The sequence below is a fragment of the Alligator sinensis genome, unplaced genomic scaffold (assembly GCF_000455745.1).
Source record: "Alligator sinensis unplaced genomic scaffold, ASM45574v1 scaffold321_1, whole genome shotgun sequence".
NCBI classification, from domain to species: domain Eukaryota; kingdom Metazoa; phylum Chordata; order Crocodylia; family Alligatoridae; genus Alligator; species Alligator sinensis.
In genome coordinates this window covers 1,716,900-1,736,747 of record NW_005841969.1, presented here as the reverse complement: position 1 = coordinate 1,736,747, position 19,848 = coordinate 1,716,900, and the positions used below count along the sequence as shown (strand labels likewise).

The following is a 19,848-nucleotide window of genomic DNA, read 5'->3' as shown; positions in this document are numbered from 1 at the left end:
CTCTGCACGTCACCGTGAAAAGTGTAGCCCCCCTGCTGACCGGTTTGTTTCCCCAGCACTCCACGCACTCACCAGGGACAGGAGAAAAGCCCCAGGCTCTGGAGCCAGCTGCTTTCACTGCCACAGCCTGCTCCAGTGTCTCGGGCTTCCCTCCTGTGCCCTGTGAGTGCAGGGAGCATCAGGCAAACAAAAGGCTCAGCAGGAGCTGCACTCCTTGCAGCGCTGGCTGGAGGCAGTTGCCGGGCACCAGCACCAAGCAGATGCTACCCCCATGGCTGCTGCTGCCCCCGCTACCTGCCAGGGCTGTGCGGCATGGGGGAAAGTCCCCGTGTCCCTGCCCACCTGAGCTCTGTGCTGCTTCCACCCCCCCTGGCTCCGCACTCCCACTCAGCTGCTGCTTCCCCTCCCCTCTTCCTGTCTGCTGCCCAGAGAGACCAGCACACCAGGGAAGCCTGCAGCAGCAACCCCACCCATGCTAGCTGGGCCAGGCCTTCCACCAAAAAGGGTGGGAGTGTGAGGCATAATAGGATATGTTGGGAGCGGGCATAGATGCCTCGCTCCCACCCTCATACCCACCCCCTGGCTCAGTGACTGGTGCCTTCTGCGTCTGGGGGGGCACCTGGGCTCCCCCTGTGGCCAATTGCCAAGCCTGGAGGGCAGGGGAGGGGAGTGGGGGTCCCCCATGCGCTCGGCAGCAGACCAGAAGTATTTCTGGTCCGCTTCTGGGTCCACCGCCGAGCACGCTGGGGGGCCCTCCATGCTCCTGTGGGATGCTCCATCCTCCCCACCTTTGCAGTGTTCAGGAGCCATGCCTGGTAACTCGAGGTGTGTAGAAAAAACATTTAAAGCTGGCCAAATTGCTGATTCTCCGAATCAGCAACAATCTTCCGATTCAGCTGAATCGAATTGGGGACAGCCATCCGAATCAACTAATCGAATCACTGTCCTCCGATTTGGGCTGAATTTGAATCGAATATGGCCTGTTTCGCACGTGCCTAGTAATAGGTTCTCAGATCAAAGTGTAGCATCAATCCAAACTAGTGACTGGCTTGCCTACTAATTGCACTGAGCTCAGCATTGCACATACCCATTTGTGAAAGAGTGCATGGAAGCATTTTATTTCTCCCTGTGGGCAAGGGGGTTAAGTAACTTATGGATTCTTAAGCCATCAAAGCTTTGTTTGTAGCCAGCCCACCACCTCTTGGTTCATTCTGCTCTTCAGGCTGCTGTTGTGACCCACAAGGATGTTGTGGCATGGTTTTTTGGGACTGACTTATTTTCCTACCATGCTGAGATTCATACCTCTAGCTGCTTCTCACAGCCTGGATCACCTTTCAGCACATGGCAACAGCAGGAAGTGAGGGGTGTAATATAATTGACAAATCCATTTTTATCATTTCTGTTTTATCTCAATAGAGGAAAACAAGCTGATGTTGAATGATGATATTACCTCTGCTTAATACCCTTGCTTACCATTGATTTCCTCTTATTAGCTTACTGGAATCCTGCTGGTTAGAATTCCATAAGTATTATCCCAATGCAATAAATGTTTTAATTTTAATTGTATATACACAATCAGGAAAAATGTCTTTGGAATTACATCACACTTATTTAACATTTGTAACATAACGTTCATTTGTTGTACAGACAAAACGCGCATTGACGTTATTTTTCCAGATGTGATTTATTAAGACTATCCTTTTTCTTTTGCATAAGTGGTGACTTGCTAAAAATAATTCTAAACATGTTACCAAAAGTATATTGATTCTAAAGTAATTTTATGTGCAGTAATGTTTTATTTTTATAAAGAAAGTGTAATTAACTAGTTCGTGTGTTTTATGTAGGTATGGATGGCAGAACAGAAAATATCTTATGATAAGAAGAAACAAGAAGAGCTAATGCAACAGTATCTTAAAGAACAAGAATCTTATGATAATAGGTGAGGACCAAAAAGAAGTAAAAAAAACAAAAAACAATAAAGCTGTAGCTTTCCCTTTCCTTATATATAGCAGGGTTGCCACAAGTGGCAGATAGAGTAGGGAGCAGAAAGCAGAGCAGAGAGTGCAAGGCAGGGGGCAGAAAGCTGAGTAGCAGATCGGGTATGGGAAAGGAATCAGAGTGGCACTTAAGGAGGGTGCGGGGTTAGTTTGTGGCATGTCTACCAAAAAGGTTGGCCACTACTGATATGTAGTGATGTACAGAAGGAGGCAGCTTACCCTCAGATGTTTTGAAGCGTCTTCTGTACCAGCTCTCAAATTTCCCCTTAGTGGAAAAGAGTTCTCATTCCTTTGGGACAGTGATTTGCTAATTTGAATCTGCTTGAGGGGTCACGAGCATGTTTTTATGAACTTTCTTTTTTTTTCCTACTTGCTCTTCCAATATTCCTTGTGTATTTGAGTAAGTGCCATACTACATTCTCTGCTTGGGGTAGCAGGTAACCTTACATGGTTCTACATTTACATTGTACATATCTGTTTTGCACAGTACTGTTAGCACAGAATTGACTTTAAACGTTCATTGTTATGCTGTGCAGCGTTGTCTGCAAAGTTTGAGCACTGTCTACATTCTTTTGATATTTAACCCATTGCATTAAGATTAACAGACAAGAAATTATTAAAGATCACAACTCCTTTGTGAATCTTTTTTGTGTGTTTTACATTATTCCTACAAAGCATATTTTTAAAATGTGGATATTTCATATCCTGTGTCCTAAAATCCATTTAATTTTTAGATTGCTTATGGGTGACGAGCGGGTGAAAAATGGTCTTAACTTCATGTATGAGGCCCCACCTGGAGCAAAGAAAGGTACTTCTGATTCATTCTTTTGTTGCAGCTAACAAGAAAAAAAAGAATTTTATACACAACTTCTTTAAAAGAATTGAAGTTGCAAAGTCATAGGCAGTCAAACTAGGAAATGCCTGATTAAAAGTTGCCTGTGTAATTGCAATTTAACTCCCTCCTCCCACTGTGTGTATGCTGTGTGTATTCGGTTCTTAACGACATAATCGCATACTACTAATTTTTTTTTTAATGTCTTGAATCAAGAAGAAATTAGGGAACTGTTTCCCTGTGGGAAGAGAAAAATAAAAAAGTTTTACGGTAACAAGAAGAGACATCTTGACACAAAGGTAGCCCTTCTGCTGAGTCTTAAGCTTCTGCTCCAAGGCATGCTAGAACTCAACAAAATGGGGAAGGTAGACCCACATTTAACCCTAATATGATTCTTGAACATGTCTGAAAAATATAAAATGTTCCAAACAACTTTCAGTCTGATGCCAACACCTAGAAAATTTCCATCTGTGCAGTTAGTTTGGTGAAGTTAGGCGCCTTCCTTTAATTTGCTTATATTATGAAGTATTGGGCTACCTTACTTATTGCAGTGCTTTGAAGTCTGAAAAACTACCAGTATTTTTTTATATGTTGGACATTGTTAAAAGTTAATGGGTGGCATGAATAAGGCAGCAGAGGTAGGGGAGAAGAAAAACAATTACAATGGAATATGCAAGTTTAAATGTTTACCAAATAGGCTTTCAATGGGTTGGTCTTATCTGGAAAATTTGAGCAGAAAAAGTCTGAATCCACAGTAGAAATTTCTGGAAATCAGTGGGATTTTTTTTTTATTTTTAAGCTTGTTTTGTAATTATTTAAGTCAGGGGTGTTGAACTCATCTGTCCCCTAGAGCCAAATGATTGGCACAAGGCTGGTCCATGAGCGAGATCAGCCATATAGATACTCCCGCTTACATGCTTGATCCAGCACATGCAGCACCCACCCAGGCTGGTTTGGGATGCTGGCCCAAGTGGGCACCAGAGGTGGCAGCACCACCTGGGACCCAGTTGCAACGAAAGCTGTGGGTGACAATGCCACCCAGGATCCAGTTGCAGCACAGGCCCAGTCCAGTGCAGCATGTGGGTCAATGGGACAGCACTGGGGGCCAGATTATGGGACTCCATGGGCTAGGTCTGGTTTACAGCCCATATGTTTGAGACCTCTTATTTAACTTAAAGGCTTCTTAAAATAATCCTTTAAAAACACTGCCAGTTTAATTCAGACACAAATATAATATCTTAACTTCTATTATTATTATTAGCATTAATGTTACTTTTTAAAATTACCATCAAAATATGGGAAATCTTGTTTTTCCTAATTCTCCTAATTTTTCTGATGGTATTTTGTAGACACTATATTCTCTCTCCCTGTGGAGCTAGTTTTCCCAGATCTGTTTATCCTCAGTGAGAAATGCTGTTTTTCATACAAACCCACAAAACTAAGCAATGAACATAGAGCCTGACATAGTGTCAGAATAATTGAGTAGCAGATTAAAAACACTTGATTTGTGACAATAATAAGATTTATAGTTAGCAATGTCAGACTTACTTATGTTCTGCTATATCCTTAAGGTAGCAGCCCCTGTGGGGAGCAGCTAAATGGTTATCCAGCAATACAGATATTTTTAAACCTGTTCTAAAAGTACGGGCAAGAAACTAGTAACCACAGAGGAAAATGGGGCAGTGATTTGCCATACTTTTGCTAGTCCACAGAAACTACTAGTGTGAGTCCTCTTACCCAATGCTAGATGAAATATAAGCTGAGGTAACTCTAGACTGAGAGGCTGGAATGCAATATAGCATTTACCATAGAGCAGCTGACAAACAGCAAAACCCCACCTCCTTTTCTGCTGTGGTAACTTGTCTACCCCTACCCTAAAAATTCCTTAACCATACTTTAACAAACAGTGTTTTTAAGTTACAGGATTGGTGCTTCTGGCTTTCAAGTCTTTGTAACATATTTGGAATTTCCATTTAAGAAGAAATGTGTTCACATGAAGAATATCATTTTGTTAAATAATGTTCCTTTATAAACATTTATTTCAAATACAGAACCCAGGCCTGCAAACATTTAGACACTACCTATTGAAATCAACTAGTCACTGTAGCAAAATGTAAGTTTTGGAACATTAGCAAAATTAAGGTCCTAGATATCAGGTGATTTTGATACTTTGCTTCCATCAATAAATGTAGAACTGAAAAACGAACTGCAGGAGAATTATATGATTTCACTGAAGTACTCCTGAATAAAGTTGGAAAAACTTGAGAAGAAAGAATACTGTATATATTTGCCACAGCTATATAATTACATATTTGTTATTTTTCAGTATTTGTAATATAGATTTACAAGAGGGTGAGCTGTATACTAAATTGATCTTTTAATGTAAAGTATGTAAAGTATTTCCTGACAATAGGTAGTGACATTATTATATAAACCATTCATATTTAATTTTCAAAGTATATATAAGCAATCTGTTGAGTGTATGATTAATGTAGTCTTTGTTGTTTTTTCCTCATATTTTTCTGACATTCAAACAAGAAACGAAAGAGGTAATTCAATACGTCGATTCTTAATACTTTTTATTTACTTGCTTTTGAAATGTGACATGGGATTTTCCATACTGCTGTGTTTGTTGTTTTTACAGCAAGAGGGAGAGACTGAATACAAATTTGAATGGCAGAAAGTAGCTCCGCGAGAAAAGTAAGTATGAAATCCGTCCTTAGTGCTAATATACATGCCTCTCCTTATTTGCTTTTTCTTCTGAACTATTCCTGGCAGGTGGTTTCCCTTTGGTTAATCTATTAAGTGCTAATCTTACTGCTTTCTACTTTTCTTACACTATCACAGTTTCACAGTTAAGCTTCTAATGCTGGAACACATCACTTAGTCTGTCAGCTTAGTTTTGTCTCTTGTCTGAGTTCTGGCTTCACATTTCAACAGATCAGTTTTACTATTTGACACTTAAGTACGGCTTTGAAATAGACTTGCATCCTCTGTACTACGCTTTTTGTAGTAGTTATGGATATGATATTTTTCCTAGTTATTTGATTTCTATTTTACTTGGTCTTGAAAATTTAATCTTTCTTTCTGTGTGTGTGTGTGTGTATAACAGATATGCTAAGGATGACATGAATATCAGAGATCAACCATTTGGTATCCAGGCAAGTTACATAAATTTCACTATGTGGTTATCTTAAGAATATGTCAGAGGTTTGTGTAATCACTGGACGTTTATGTGGACTTTTAATTTTCCTCATCTCTCACTCAATCAATTTATAAGCCTTGCGCCTAAGTACTAGAACAGGACTGTCTAACTGGTGGGCTAGGGGCTACATGCAACTCCTGAGGAGTTAAATCATGGCCCCCAGGCTCCTGATCCAGGTACTGCTCCCCCCCCCTTTGTTTGTCTTGTTGCTGCCTCCAGAATCCCCAGGCTCTCCCCACCTCCAATTCCCACTGCCTGTCTCCACCCCTGGGGGTGGAGAGGAGCAGTGCGCCTCATGAAGCCAAAGAAGCCTCTGGTCATAGGGCTTGGGAAGTCTGGGGCGGGGGCCACATCATGTTGTCTGTACAAACAAGATACCTGCATGGTGTGGCCTGCCCACAGGGAAGGAGCCCACGTGGTACAGCTGGGGCAGCACAGGAGATGCTTGGTTCATGTGGTGGGTGGCCCCCTCAACCACTCAAAAGTTGAACAGCACTGTACAAGAAGACAGGAAGCTTTGTTAGCTCAGTTCCATCAATACTCTTTGTTCTTTAGGTGCGGAATGTGAGGTGTATTAAATGCCACAAGTGGGGCCATGTTAACACTGACCGAGAATGTCCTTTGTTTGGTCTTTCTGGAATTAATGCAAGTTCAGTTTCCAACGATGGTTCAGGTAGGCATTAAGAGAATGTATTTTAAATGTTTTGAAAAGATACTGGCCAGACTTGTTACAGGTATTTCTCAGTTCTAAATTAGGGATATATGATTATATCCTACTTCAAACAGAAGAAATAAGCAAGGATTCTTCATTCAAATGTAGTTTCCGTTTGTAATATCACAATAGTCATGTTTCAGATTCAAAAGATCGAATTAGTAATGACTGAAAAAAATCATTTGAATATTGTCACTGTCACATATGTCACTGTGGTGACATTGCTCTGTCCCTTTTCATGGGCAGTTAGGTCTGAAGCAGCCTGATTCCCTATATCAGATGTTTAACACAAAAGTATCTTCTTTTACAAGCTAGTATGATCAGTCATCAAAATCATACAGCCACAATTTAGGCTGAAACCGAGAGCCAGGACAAGTAAGGGTACACTGAATCAGACTGGTGAAAATGGATTTTTTCCCTCTAAATATTTAGACACTTCATAGATCTAATAGGCAAATAATTCACAAGTAATAATTCCTTTCTGCCATCTTGCTTGTTGAGTAGAAATATGCTTTCAGCATTCAATTATATATTGACTTATATTATTTGGTCTTTCTCCATTAATAGGTACTACACTAAATTTATTTTAAATGAATAAGATAACTAATTTTTTTCAGCTATCAAAAAAGTCATTTGTACCAAAATTGTGACATCTTAACACTTTTTTGCAATCATAACAGAAAATTTGTAAGCGACTCTAGATGCCCTGAGAGGGGTACATACTAAAAACAAACAAAACAAGGAGACTTCACATTGAAACGTTCCGCTTTGGATCATACAAAACGTTATAGTGATAGAATGAATTGTATTTTCAGTTCAGATGCTCATGAAGATCTTTGCAGTCAGTACCCTTGATAATGTTCTGAGAGAAGCCATAGATTAGAGCTGAGTTCTCTCTTAGCATACCAACTCCCTTGCTATATCTAGCTGGACTGGTTCCAAAAGGCAGAAAATGGTTCAGTGGGGTGAAACATCAGAAAATGTTTAAAGAAATGGTGTGTTTTCATCCATAGTTGCTACAGTATTAGGCATTGTTTGAAAATTGTACCATCCTAATAATAGCCACTAGTTGATGGCAGTTATCCTAAGCCTCTATTCAAGGGCTAACAACATGGGCGGGTAAAATAAGGCCCGTGGGCTGGATTTGGCCTGCCAAACACTTTCTTCTGGCCTGTGGCACCCGCCAACTAATTGTACTCCACCAAGCCCTTCCATCCACAAGGCGCCCACTATACACACCCTGACATACCCTATTACACCTCACTTCCACCCTTGTGGACAGAAGGGCCCGACCCAGCCAGCACACAACTTCTGAACAGGGCTGCTGCTGCCACTGCAGCTGCCAGGGGACCTGCTATGCTTCATCTGCATCTCACTTGCTCTGGGTAGTAGGTAGGGAAGCAATGGGGGTAGGGTCAGCAGGGGAGCTGCAGCTGGGTGGGAGCATGGACCATGGGGCTGGCAGCAACATGAAGCCTGTGCCCAAGGGCGTGGCAGCAACACAGAGTTCGGGTGGGCAGGTTGTGGGTGTGAGGGAGAGTGGGAAGGTGTGGGCACCCCCCTGCTCCCACCCATGGCACGCAGCCTCAGCTGGTGGTAGCAGTAGGCAGGGGTGCTTGGGGCACTGGTGCCTGGTGGTATGCGACTCTGGCCAGCACTGCACATGGGGGCAAGGAGCGCAGCCCAGCCAGGCTGCCTCTATCACCAGGGCTCTCCATGGCGCACATTCAGTTTCCATATTCACATGCTAGTGGAGAGAAATTCAATGCACTGGAGCCAGCTGCCTTCACCACTCCCTGCTACACAGGTCCTGGTATTACGCGGGGAAGCTGGAGCCGGGGCTCCTCTCCACTTCCAGCGGTGTCCCAGGACGTGCATGGCAGGGAGCAGTGAAGGCAGTCGGCTCCAACGTGTGGAGCTTCCCTCTGGTGACGTGCAAGTGTGGAAGTTGTACATATGAGGTGGGGAACCCTGGAGATAGAAGCAGCTCAGCTGAGCTACGCTCCTCGCCCCCATACGTAGTGCTGGCCAGAGCCGCACACCACCAGGCACCCCCACCTGCTGCTGCTGCTTCTGTTAGGAGCTGCACACCATGGGGAGAGTGTGGAGGTGTCCCCCCAGTCTCCCTCACACCCCACAAATGCCACTACCCTCCCACATATACCCCCCCACAATCCACCATACACACTCTCCTACACAATATACAACACTAAGACTTTATTTTTGAGTTGTTATACAATCACTGCACACCCCCTCCCCTGTTGATTTATGTCGGTATAAACCCATTGATTTAAATAGAGCCCTATAATCACAAAATTAATAAATAAGATAATTTAGTGCCAATAGAATTTTAGCAATGTTCCTACATTCCTTCTCCCTACTTACGTTGTCCTTCTTAACTGATATTGTTTACTTCCTATCATAATCTCTCATGTTGAACACTTTTAGTAATTTTAGATGCTTTTTTTCACTTAGATCAGAGGTTCCCAAACTTTGACAGATTGCATACCACCAATTTAAAACAATACAACCTTACCACCAGCAATTTGTACAGTTCAACCTTAAGTACCACCAGCAATTTTTATCATATAAAGTCCTAATAAATCTGTTAACTGCGTACCACTGGTGGTACCTGTACCACAGATTGGGAACCGCTGACTTAGATAAACTGCTCCTGATATATACCACTCACTAATACAATGTTGAAGCTAGACTACATGAATGGTGGAATGGTTGCTAATGAATCTCAAGTTTATCAGTGGTATGCTTTTGAAACTAGGACTTGTTGTCTCATGAGTAAAAAGCTACATTTCTAGCTATGTTGGCACCAGTGGGTGGTAGCACATTTAGTTCATAGATGATAAGGAGTGACTTACCTTGCTCATTGCCTATTCCATACACTTACAGAAACACTTAGGCTGTCCTGTCTACAAAATACAATAAGAGTGCTAAAAACTTCATTGCACACTGTTTAAAAGAAGGGTTGAAACATGTTGTATCTACATGATGGGGAACCATGTAAAAATCATATTGCCTTCTGTCTCCAGCCATGTTTGAAATCAGTTGCATTGTAACAAAATTCCAAAGTCTTTAAGGGAATGTTATACTAAATGTAGAACAAACATTTCCTTTCCAGGCCTAGTCTGGCAAATAAGGTGGCAGCAATTATTCTACTAACAAATCTTTATTGCATGGAAGAAGAGAGGGGACTTGCCTAACTTCAGAGATTTTGAACATTCTGTTTTGTCATAATCAGGAAACAAAAAGAGGAATTTATTAGCTAACCCCATTAAAATGCAATTGGATGTTATTAGAGGACTGCCTGTTTTGTTTCAAATAACATGTAGTTTGAAGTGGTAGTTTTAAATCTGGTGAGTCTAAGGGTAATTTTTTTTTCAAGTATATAGGTGACTAAGAAACCTAAGTCTGTTTGAAAGTCAGTACTATTTACAGTTAATGCAGAAGCTGTTTGTTTAGTTGAGGCTGAGATGCTATATCAATTGTGCTGAAGAGACTAAAGGGGTGAGTAGAATCATGAATATTTGCTTTACATTATGATGATCTGCTGCTAGGCAACATTTTCACTCATTTCAGTGATTTCTGATATTTTCTTGACAGTCTTCTTGGTTAGCCTACTATTAGAAGGTCCTTTTTTAAAAAAAACATTTCTATGTGCTTTGTTTTTCAGATGGTTGAGAACAATGTACTTGACTCTTAATTGCTTGTATTAAGTTTGTCAGTTATGAAAAACAGTCTTTAGAAAGTTGGCTTTTCTTTGCTTTGTGTCGAGTACTCAGTGCTAAATATGAAGCTGCAATTGAAAAACAATAATTACTGCCACTACAACATGTATAATAATTTTTAATAGGTAATCAATCAAAAGTTTGAGTGGTAGCATGTTAAGGAGATGGTGTGGAAATACCTTCCTATAGGATTCAGCACCATATCTATTTTGGGTACTGACCAGCACTGATTTCAGTAGAGCAGTTATTCTCAACTAGGGTGTTGGGGCACCCTGGGGTCCTATAAGATTCTTTGAAGGGTGTCACAGGAAGTGTGAGGAGATAAGTGAGGTATGAGGAGGAAAGCAGATATGAGCAAGTTCAAGCTCAGGCTCCCCCTGGCAAGGAGGGAAGTACCGTAATGAATAAATTAGTATTTGAAATGGGGTGCTGCTTAATTCAGAAAAGTTATGGAAGGGTGCTTTGAGGTTAAAAAGGTTAAGAACCACTGCACTAGGGATTCTTAAGGTGGAATTGCAGTAGAATTGACCTATACCAGGGGCGCCCAAGATCCAGCCTGTAGGCCAGAGCCAGCCCACAGAGCTGTGCCCTCTGATCCATGGAGCTACCCACAGTTCAGAAATCTGGCAGCGTGGTGGTAAGCAGTGGCAGCATTAATTGCCCCAGCTTCCAGAGCCGCAGCAATTTAATGCTGTGACTTCCAAATTCTAGCCCTCTGGGCCAGATAACATGGCTGTGTGCTCTGGATCCAATTTACAGATTGGACCTGTGCCATTCGTCTGGCCCACGGGGCTGGAGGAGTTGAACACCACTGGCCTATGCAAATTTAAAGTATATGTATGCTGCTAATGAGAGCCCTGTGTTTGAGGGAGGAAACTGGTATTTCTCAACATGCAACGCTGTAGTAAACAGCAAAATAAGTCCAAAAAGTTGGGCGCATGAAACAAACCAAGGAATAGAGAGCATTTTACTAATCCAGTTGGTGATTCAGGCAAAAAAAAAAATGATCTTACCATTTAAAAAATACTCATATTGAATAATATCTCACCAGTGAATAGAGATTATTTTTGCAATAAGGCAATTTCGGCGGACATGGTTATCATGGGATAATCACACCCCTGGGGTACAGCCTTGTCTGTAATCTCCCAGGAGTGTAATTATTTCATGATAACTGCACCCCCTGGTGTTGCATTATTTCCATTATGAAATTCTTAGTTTGATATATCAAGTAACTTACTTTGATCACTGGAAACTGCAAAGTAGTGTTAGAATGTTCCAGCTGTGAGGTTTACAGAGACCAACTATAAGATTTACTATTCTTACGCAGTTAAATTAGGCAATCAAAAAAAGCTGCTTTAGGCTAAGCTGGTTTAAAATGTTTGGGGTTTTTTACAGATAAAATCTTAACTTTTAAGATTCATAATCAAGATGAGAAAAATATGCAGAACTATATCACTTGTGACTGTGAACTGATATTACATCTACACCTATTGTATTCACAAAATAGGCCAATAACCTCTTAAAATTGGTCGGATTTTTACATAGGCCTTGTTTTTCTAATTTGCTGCTAGTGTCTGTCAGTTATTTGTGCTTTTGGTACTTTCTGGCGTTCAGGCAGCCATTTTTGTTTCCAATTTAGATCCAGTGGCTTGTTCACAATACTGAAAATATTTCATAAGGCTTTGCTGGTTTAATTTCAAAATGTCACTTAATGTGGTACAGGGATAGAAAACTTGTCAAACCAATTTGTTAATGGAACTCACTTTATTTAGAAAGCAAAATGATTATGGTAAAGCACAAAAGTTAGTTTCAAACCTAGACGATTCCAAGGCTGTAGCTCTGATGTGTCCAAATAAATCAGTATTAAATTTCACTGAAAAAATGATTTTTTCACATGCATGTGGCAGTGCAGTAATAGTTTAAAATGAAAATTGTTAACATGTTGTGATGCTTCAATTTATCTCTGAGTTTCTCCTTTAAAAAAGAGAACATCGCTTAGAGATTCCAGTCGTCCTAGACAACAAGAAAATTCAATATTTGCTCCATTCAGTTTTTGGAACAGTTGCAAATGCTAATTAAATATACAAAGCAAAAGAAATATAGCTAAATTACTGTTTTCTTGGTTGCACATTTAGAGTTATGGCATTGATTTCAATGACATTTTCTGTAGTTACTTCAGTTCTTCACAAATCTAAATAAAGTCATAATCCATCCCAGATCATTAATCTGTATAACTGTACTAAGTATAAGGTCAAATTATACATAACACCTTGAGAAGCTGAACCTGTTAGACTTCATGCAGATTATCATTGCATAATATAACTAAAAAATACTTAAAATAGTGTTGGACCAGCCAAGTGGTTTATAAAGGAGGCAGTGCAAAAGCAAATGAGGTAAAGTGTTTATTCATGATGTAATATGAGAATAAATTTGGTAATAAAGTAAAACCCTTCATTACTCTACTTCATGAATTACACCTTAGGAGTTTTTCTACTTCCAAAAGAAAGTACATGGCACTATGCAATTAGGCAGAGAATGCTTTACTCCCTCACCTCCCTCATCCATTTAAGCTAAACATTTCTTTACATAACTGCTTTGAACTAGTGTAGCTTTCCTTGAATGCAAGGGGGTGAAGCAGAATTTCAGTAACAGGATTCAAGCAGCCCTCCAGGCTTTTGATACTGAAGTTCTACTGAGCTAATCTACAATAACAAAACTGATGCAAAAGAACTAATATTTCAATATTTTTCTCATGCTTTAAAATCGCCTGCATTTTTTCTGTCCTGCTGCAATGTGGGTTGGAGTGGGAAGAAAGCAAACACCTACTAAACTCTCTTATAGAGCTGTCCTTTTGGATAGGGCTTGAAGAATGAACAAGCCTGAAGCAGCCAAAAGCAATACAAATTTAAGTATTTAGTGGCTCTACATGATCTTAATTGAACTGTTCATAAAATATTTACTATTGTGAGAACAAGTAGGTTAGAGAGTGTTTGTCTTTCTGACTTCTGACAGGAGAACAAAGGATTTTCTAAGAGGAGCAGGGTATTAGACACCCAGTTTGTGGAATACAATGCTGGAGGAAATCGGATGCGTGCCCTCTGCCAGTTACTATTTGGAAAAAAAAAGTGTCCTGTGTGTGCCTTGATTCTGTGGGGGCAGCATCAAGAAAGAGAACTTCTGACTTCAAATATTCTGCAAAATGTAACTACTTTAACCATAACAAATACTGGTAAAAATGTCATGAAATGGTGTTCACCTTCAGCAAACAAAGTTTCATGTCCTGGCAGAGTGAAGAGACTATTGACATGCCTATACAAACGCAACCTTTTACTAAGCCAAAGACTATGGGACTATGATCACACAAAAAATCGTAATCCTATGATTCCTACCACTAGTATCATATAAATGTACCCAGAACAGGTCAGTGTATATAGCTAGCTTCTGCTACACCCTGCACTGGAAGTGATCATTAGCCACCAAGCAATTCCTGCAACCATGTGAAAATAACAAATGAAGGTCCTTCACATCCATAAATGCTGTTGATTTTTCTTCAAGTAATATGCTTTTTTTAAGAGTGCTTTTGTTTCCTAGCAGGGAAAAATATTTTACAACACCCAATAAGAAAGTAGAACTTAATTCTGACTGCTCTGTTTAGTCTATAATAATATTTTATCAAGTAGAAGTAGCTTAATGTCAACCAGGAAAATTTATGTAAATCATCCTTTGTATTAAGGTGTCTGCAGAAAATGCATAGAAAATAAAACCCTCCCTTAAGATCTGCAGCTGAGCACTTTGATTGTAAACAGTAGGGTCCCATCTTCACTAGCCTGAGTACCAGTCAGATTTTAGATTAATTCCAAATCATTCTTCAAAATTCTCAAAGGCGTGTGCACATTTAATACAGATTTTATGAAAGTGCTAATGAACTCACTTAAGTACACAGTTCATGTTACACTTTACATTGTTAATAAGAAATCTTCCTTCAAGAAAGAGAAACCTCTAAAACCTTCCCAAATATGGCCTCTGACAAAAGCCTGTCACACTACGTTGACATTTGTGGTCTATCAGACCAGCATATGGAAGGATGCTCTATCCCGTTTAAATTAAGAGAATTGTTAGCTCAAATGCTTCTGCTGGTTTGCTCTGCCATTATATGATATTAGAAAATATAGTTTTTAAGGTAATCAGGATGCAGAACCAAACCATGCAAAACACTTGTACTGAAGATAATGAGTATTATTCATAGACATTAGGACTGGAAGGGACTTTGCAAGATCGAGTCCACCCCCTGCCCCAGAGGCAGGAAGTCATAGGATCCCAGCAAGATAGACATCCAAACGTCTCTTCAAGGCGTTCAAAGTACGTGCTTGAACCACCTCCGGCGGCAGTCTATTCCAAACCTCAGGGGCTCAGACAGTAAAGAGGTTCTTCGTTATGTCCAGCCTGAAATGGTCATGGAGGAGTTTGTGACCGTTTGACCTTGTCATACGCTGGGGTGCACTGGTGAACAGACGTTCCCCTAGATCCTGATGAGCACCCCTGATAAACTTATAGGTGGCCACCGGATCACCCCTGAGCCTGCGCTTTTCCAGGCTGAAGAGTCCCATGGCTCAGGGATTTGCTTGAGAAGCATCTATGGATGCAAGCCAGCGTTTTACTTGCTTTACTAGCAGCAGCATTACATTGAAAGCTCATGCTCATCTTGTGGTCAATCATGACCCCCAAGTCCCTTTTGTCCATAGTGCTAGCCAGCATAGCACTGCCGAGCCTATAAGCATGCTGCAGGTTTTCCCTCCCAGGGTGGAGAACCTTGAATTTTTCAGTATTAAATGCCATCAGGTTCACATCTGCCCATTTCCTGAGCCTGTCAGGGTCAGCCTGGATCACCCTCCTGTCCTCAGGTGTGGACGCTTTACCCCAGAGTTTGGTGTCTTTGGCGAACTTGGCCAGTCCACTTCTGATACCAATGTCCACATCATTAATGAAGATGTTGAATAGTATAGGCCCAAGAACAGAGCTTTGTGGGACCCCACTGTTCATAGAGCACCACAACAATTGACTTCCATCAACCACCACCCTCTGGGTCCAACCACGGAGCCAATTCCCCAGCCACTGGATCGTGGTGAGGCCGAGGCTGCAGTTAGCCAGTTTTGCCAAGAGTTGATTGTGGGATACCAGATCGAAGGCTTTTTTGAAGTCAAGATACACAACATCAATCTCTTCTTCCTTGTCCAGGTGATAGGTCACCTAGTCATAAAGAGATATAAGACTGGTCAAGCAAGACCTACCCGCAACAAACCCATGCTGGCTATCCCTCAGGATGTTGCCATCGGCCAGTCTGTTAAGAATGGCCTCTTTGATAATCTTTTCTAAGACCTTCCCTGGGATAGAGGTCAGGCTGATGGGCCTATAGTTTGCTGGATCCACTTTCCTCCCTTTCTTGAAGATAGGCATCACATTGGCCTTCTTCCAGTCTTCGGGCACTTCATCAGAGTGCCAGCAGTTCTCGAAGATCCGTGCCAGGGGCTGAGCAATGATGCTAGCCAGTTCCTTGAGTACCCTGGGATGTAAACTGTCAGGGCCGGCTGACTTGAAGGTGTCCAGCCTCTCAAGGTGTTCCTTCACGAGGTCAGCATTGGTGGAGGATAAGGAATCTCCCTCACCTGTCCTGTAATGCGCAGGGGTGTCCCATGGGACTGGGGTTCCTTTTATGGGATACAGTCTTTCCCCCGCTTAAATCCTACCGTTCCCAGCTGCTTGGTTCTTTAAATATTTTGTTTGTCAGGAATACAGCCCTATAGAGAACTACTGTTATAGATTGACCATAGTTTTGCAAACAACTGACTATATATACATCCTTAACTCAAAACTGTACCTGGAAGTAAATTCAAAACGAGTGCAGACTAAGAAAAGTTCAAATAAGTTTTCATCCCTGTTCAGTAGTAGATGAAGTTTGAGAAGGATATAGAGGGTGGTTTCACTAGGCATGTTGCAGTAACCTGTTCTAGGAATGGATCACTTCAACCAAGTCTACTTTAATGTAGAGAATCCTCTAAAAATGTTATTGGCTTTTGCTTGGCTTTCTTTTCAGAAAGCAGTTGGGAATCCAACAGGACCTCATTCACCCACAGTCAGTATGTGCTTTACAGACCAAAAAGGAATAAAATCCTTATTTCAACAGAAGGGAGAGAGATTGCCAATTCTTGTGTTTTCCTTGGTGAATCCAGCCATATTCTGAAGAACCTCAATGCCAGACAGAAACTGGAGAGCTAAGAAACTGTCCTCTCCAGATCTGATTGAGTGCAATCAGCTTATAGACAACGCTGCAATCTAAACAGCTTTACATGCATATTGAGCTAGAAAGATGTCAGAATAGATCCTTTGGACTTTCCCGCACAAAACAATACTTGGCATGAAGGTGCAGTTGGCTAGTGCTTTTCTCTGAGAGAAAAGAATGGAGGGAGGGATATTGAAAAGTGCCTATGTTAAGTTAGTTGCAAGCGTGTTTCAATGAGACTTATGTCCGTATCTCACCTTCATGCTTTTAAAAATCTCGCTCAAAATCATTGCAGCAAATGTCTTCCCCAAGCTTTTCTGACATGCTGTCAAACCTTGTAGTTAAAAGTATCAAAGTTTGCTGACAGAAATAATGAATCTTTACAGATATTTGATGTGTGTCCATTACTAAGATGAAATTCACAGAACTAGTTCCATAATTTAAAAGTATGTTGAAGAGATCCAAATACTCCAGCTATTAGAAAAACTTTGTGCTGCAGTCCTCACAAACTGTCCCCAAAAAGCTCTTCCACCTCAAATGGTCGGCCTTATCCATCAATCAAAGGAGACAATGCCCTGATATTCCAATCTGAATTGAAAAACTAATTCCAGGCTGGTGTCAGCTTAATCTATTCAGCCAGCATACCAGAGAAATAAGCCCCATGTTTGTTAGGAGATCTTGGGTCAAGTTAAAAAGGGGATTTTGTTGTTGTTTTTGTTGCCATGGTCATTGAAGTCACTAAGAACATTGAGATGTCGTGACTTTCCATTGTTTGGCTTCGTGAATTCATCTCCATCTGCGTCAAATGCAACAAGATCCCTCACATTTGGAGAGAGGCCACAGTCGTTGCAATCCTAAATGCTAACAAGCCCAAGGATGATGCAAAGAATTATAGACCTGTCTCCCTGCTGTACATTCCAGTCAAGCTACTGGAACACCTCATTTATGCTTGGGTCTACCCCATAATTGATCCACAGCTGCCTAAGAAGCAGGCTGGTTTTAGATGTGGAAGGTCAACAGTGGAGCAGGTAACTCTCCTTACTCAAAACACTGAAGAGAGCTTTGAGGCTGGGGAGAAGGTTGGTGTTGTCCTGGTGGACCTCACAATTGCATACGACACTGTCTGGCTCCATGGCCTCTACTAAAAACTCCTCCAAATGATACTTGACAAAATGATTGATAGCTTTATTATGCTGATGCTTCACTCTCCATCGATGGACAGGAAAGCTGCCCTAGAAATCGTAAGAATGACATTCCGCAAGGCTTTGTACTTTCTCCATTGTTTTTCAATGTGTACATTGTTGACTTGCCTGACACCCAGTCCAAGAAGTATGGCTATGCCAACAGCCTGGCTCTCACCAAGTCAGGCAAGCAATGGGAAGACACTGGATCCACTCTGATATCAGACATGAACACTTTGGCTGACTACTTCCATAAACGGTGTCTCCAGTTCAGCCTCACTAAAATAGTGGCAACAGCCTTCTACCTAAATAACAACCAAGCAAAGAAAGAAATAAAAGTCAAAATTAGCAACCTGGCACTTGAACATTGTTACACTGTTACTTATTTAGGAGTCAAGCTGGGCCAGAGCCTTACCTACCACCAGCATCTGGAAGCGGTCCAGGGTAAAGTTAACGGTAGAGGAGCTCTTATCTGTTGCCTTGCTGGCACCACCTGGGGTGCAAGTTTCTAAACACTTCATACTTCCACTTTGGCTCTTGCGTATCCTTCTGCTGAGTACTGTCCACCAGTATGCGGCTGGAGCATGTGTACTAAGCTAGTGGATTCCAGCCTTAACAGCATCATGAAGACCGTTACCTGATGCTTTATACCAACCCCAGTTGACTGTTTACCCGTCGTCTCGGGCATTCCCCTCCTCCCCCTTGCCCTCCATCCCCAACATCCAGAGACAAGCTGCTATCCTGGCCCAAGGCCTCAAAGCCTAAGTTCCAAACCATTCTTTACACTCCAGCCTACTAGCCACAAGACAAAAAGCAACTACTGCTTGAAGTCTCAGAACCCATTCTCCACTCAGGCCAAGAAACTCCTCAAACCACAGGTGGCATGTTACCTACCGCATGAACCTTCCACAGTGGAGCAGGAAATACACTGCACAAGAATTGCAGCTAAACAACTTCATCCCCAACACTAGCTTCTGTCCCTCAGGCTGACAGCTGCCCTGCAGGGCCTGGACTGGACTGCTCCTAACTGTCTCACAACAGGCATTGGACTGTTTAAGGCAAGCATGTACCCTTGGGGCCTCTCCAATGACACTGGCTGCAGCTGTGATCCTCAAGCTCAGACCACTCCAGGCTAACCTAGGCTGACCACATCATCTACGAATACCCTTATGGCCCTCTTTGGGCACCCAAAGACTTATTGACATTGACTATTATATGTTTTGCTGGCTTTCTGGCCCTTACGCTTCCACTGTATGAGTGTGGCGACGCTCGCTTCATCATCGTCATCATCACTTTCCATCTGACAAGAACTTTGAGCTTCTCTGCAAGTACATCCAACATGAATTGTAAAACTTGAATGCTTCCCATTTTAATCCAGTCTTGAGACCATAGTACACAGCTACACAGTGTTTTGATATCTCATTTGTGAACATATATTGTTCGCACTTAATGGATAATCTAAACCAGTGGTTCTTGTCTCGGACGGCCAGGGCCGACTTGAGTTACGCTCATACGTCAGGGCGGGCTGGTGAATGGAGAGGCAGACACAACTTATTGGTTGTAAAAAACTTTACTCACGCCGCTTGCAATCAGGACGCAGGTGGTCCGGTCGTCGGAACAACCACACGAGTTGTTCCAGCTGGCGGGGCCCAAGCCAGTTAATCCGTCCGCAATTCGAAGCCGGCGGGGAAAGGGGTACGTCGGGGTTGCGCTCGGTGACGGGAAGAAAGATCGATAGGTGATCAGTCTATCGATCGGCAGCCGCAAGTCAGATAACTTCAGAGACACTCTGCAGCGTGCTCAAAGCTCTTCGACTTGGGCGGAAGTCGCGCAGAATTTTAAACGGCCAGCGAGCCAATTACTAGCCACCACGTGTGAATAATTTAGCACTGGCCAATAAC

At 41.9% G+C, this 19,848-nt stretch overlaps 1 protein-coding gene across 1 annotated transcript in view; it reads left to right on the top strand.

The window, feature by feature from the left end:
• Positions 1 to 19,848, top strand: part of CIR1 (corepressor interacting with RBPJ, 1) — a 44,238-nt gene that overhangs the window by 2,887 nt on the left and 21,503 nt on the right. The window contains exons 2-7 of the mRNA XM_006020798.2: positions 1,845 to 1,939; positions 2,732 to 2,805; positions 5,368 to 5,378; positions 5,474 to 5,529; positions 5,942 to 5,990; positions 6,590 to 6,707. Of these exons, the coding sequence (XP_006020860.1) occupies positions 1,845 to 1,939; positions 2,732 to 2,805; positions 5,368 to 5,378; positions 5,474 to 5,529; positions 5,942 to 5,990; positions 6,590 to 6,707 (403 nt within the window). The remainder of the gene's footprint in view (positions 1 to 1,844; positions 1,940 to 2,731; positions 2,806 to 5,367; positions 5,379 to 5,473; positions 5,530 to 5,941; positions 5,991 to 6,589; positions 6,708 to 19,848) is intronic.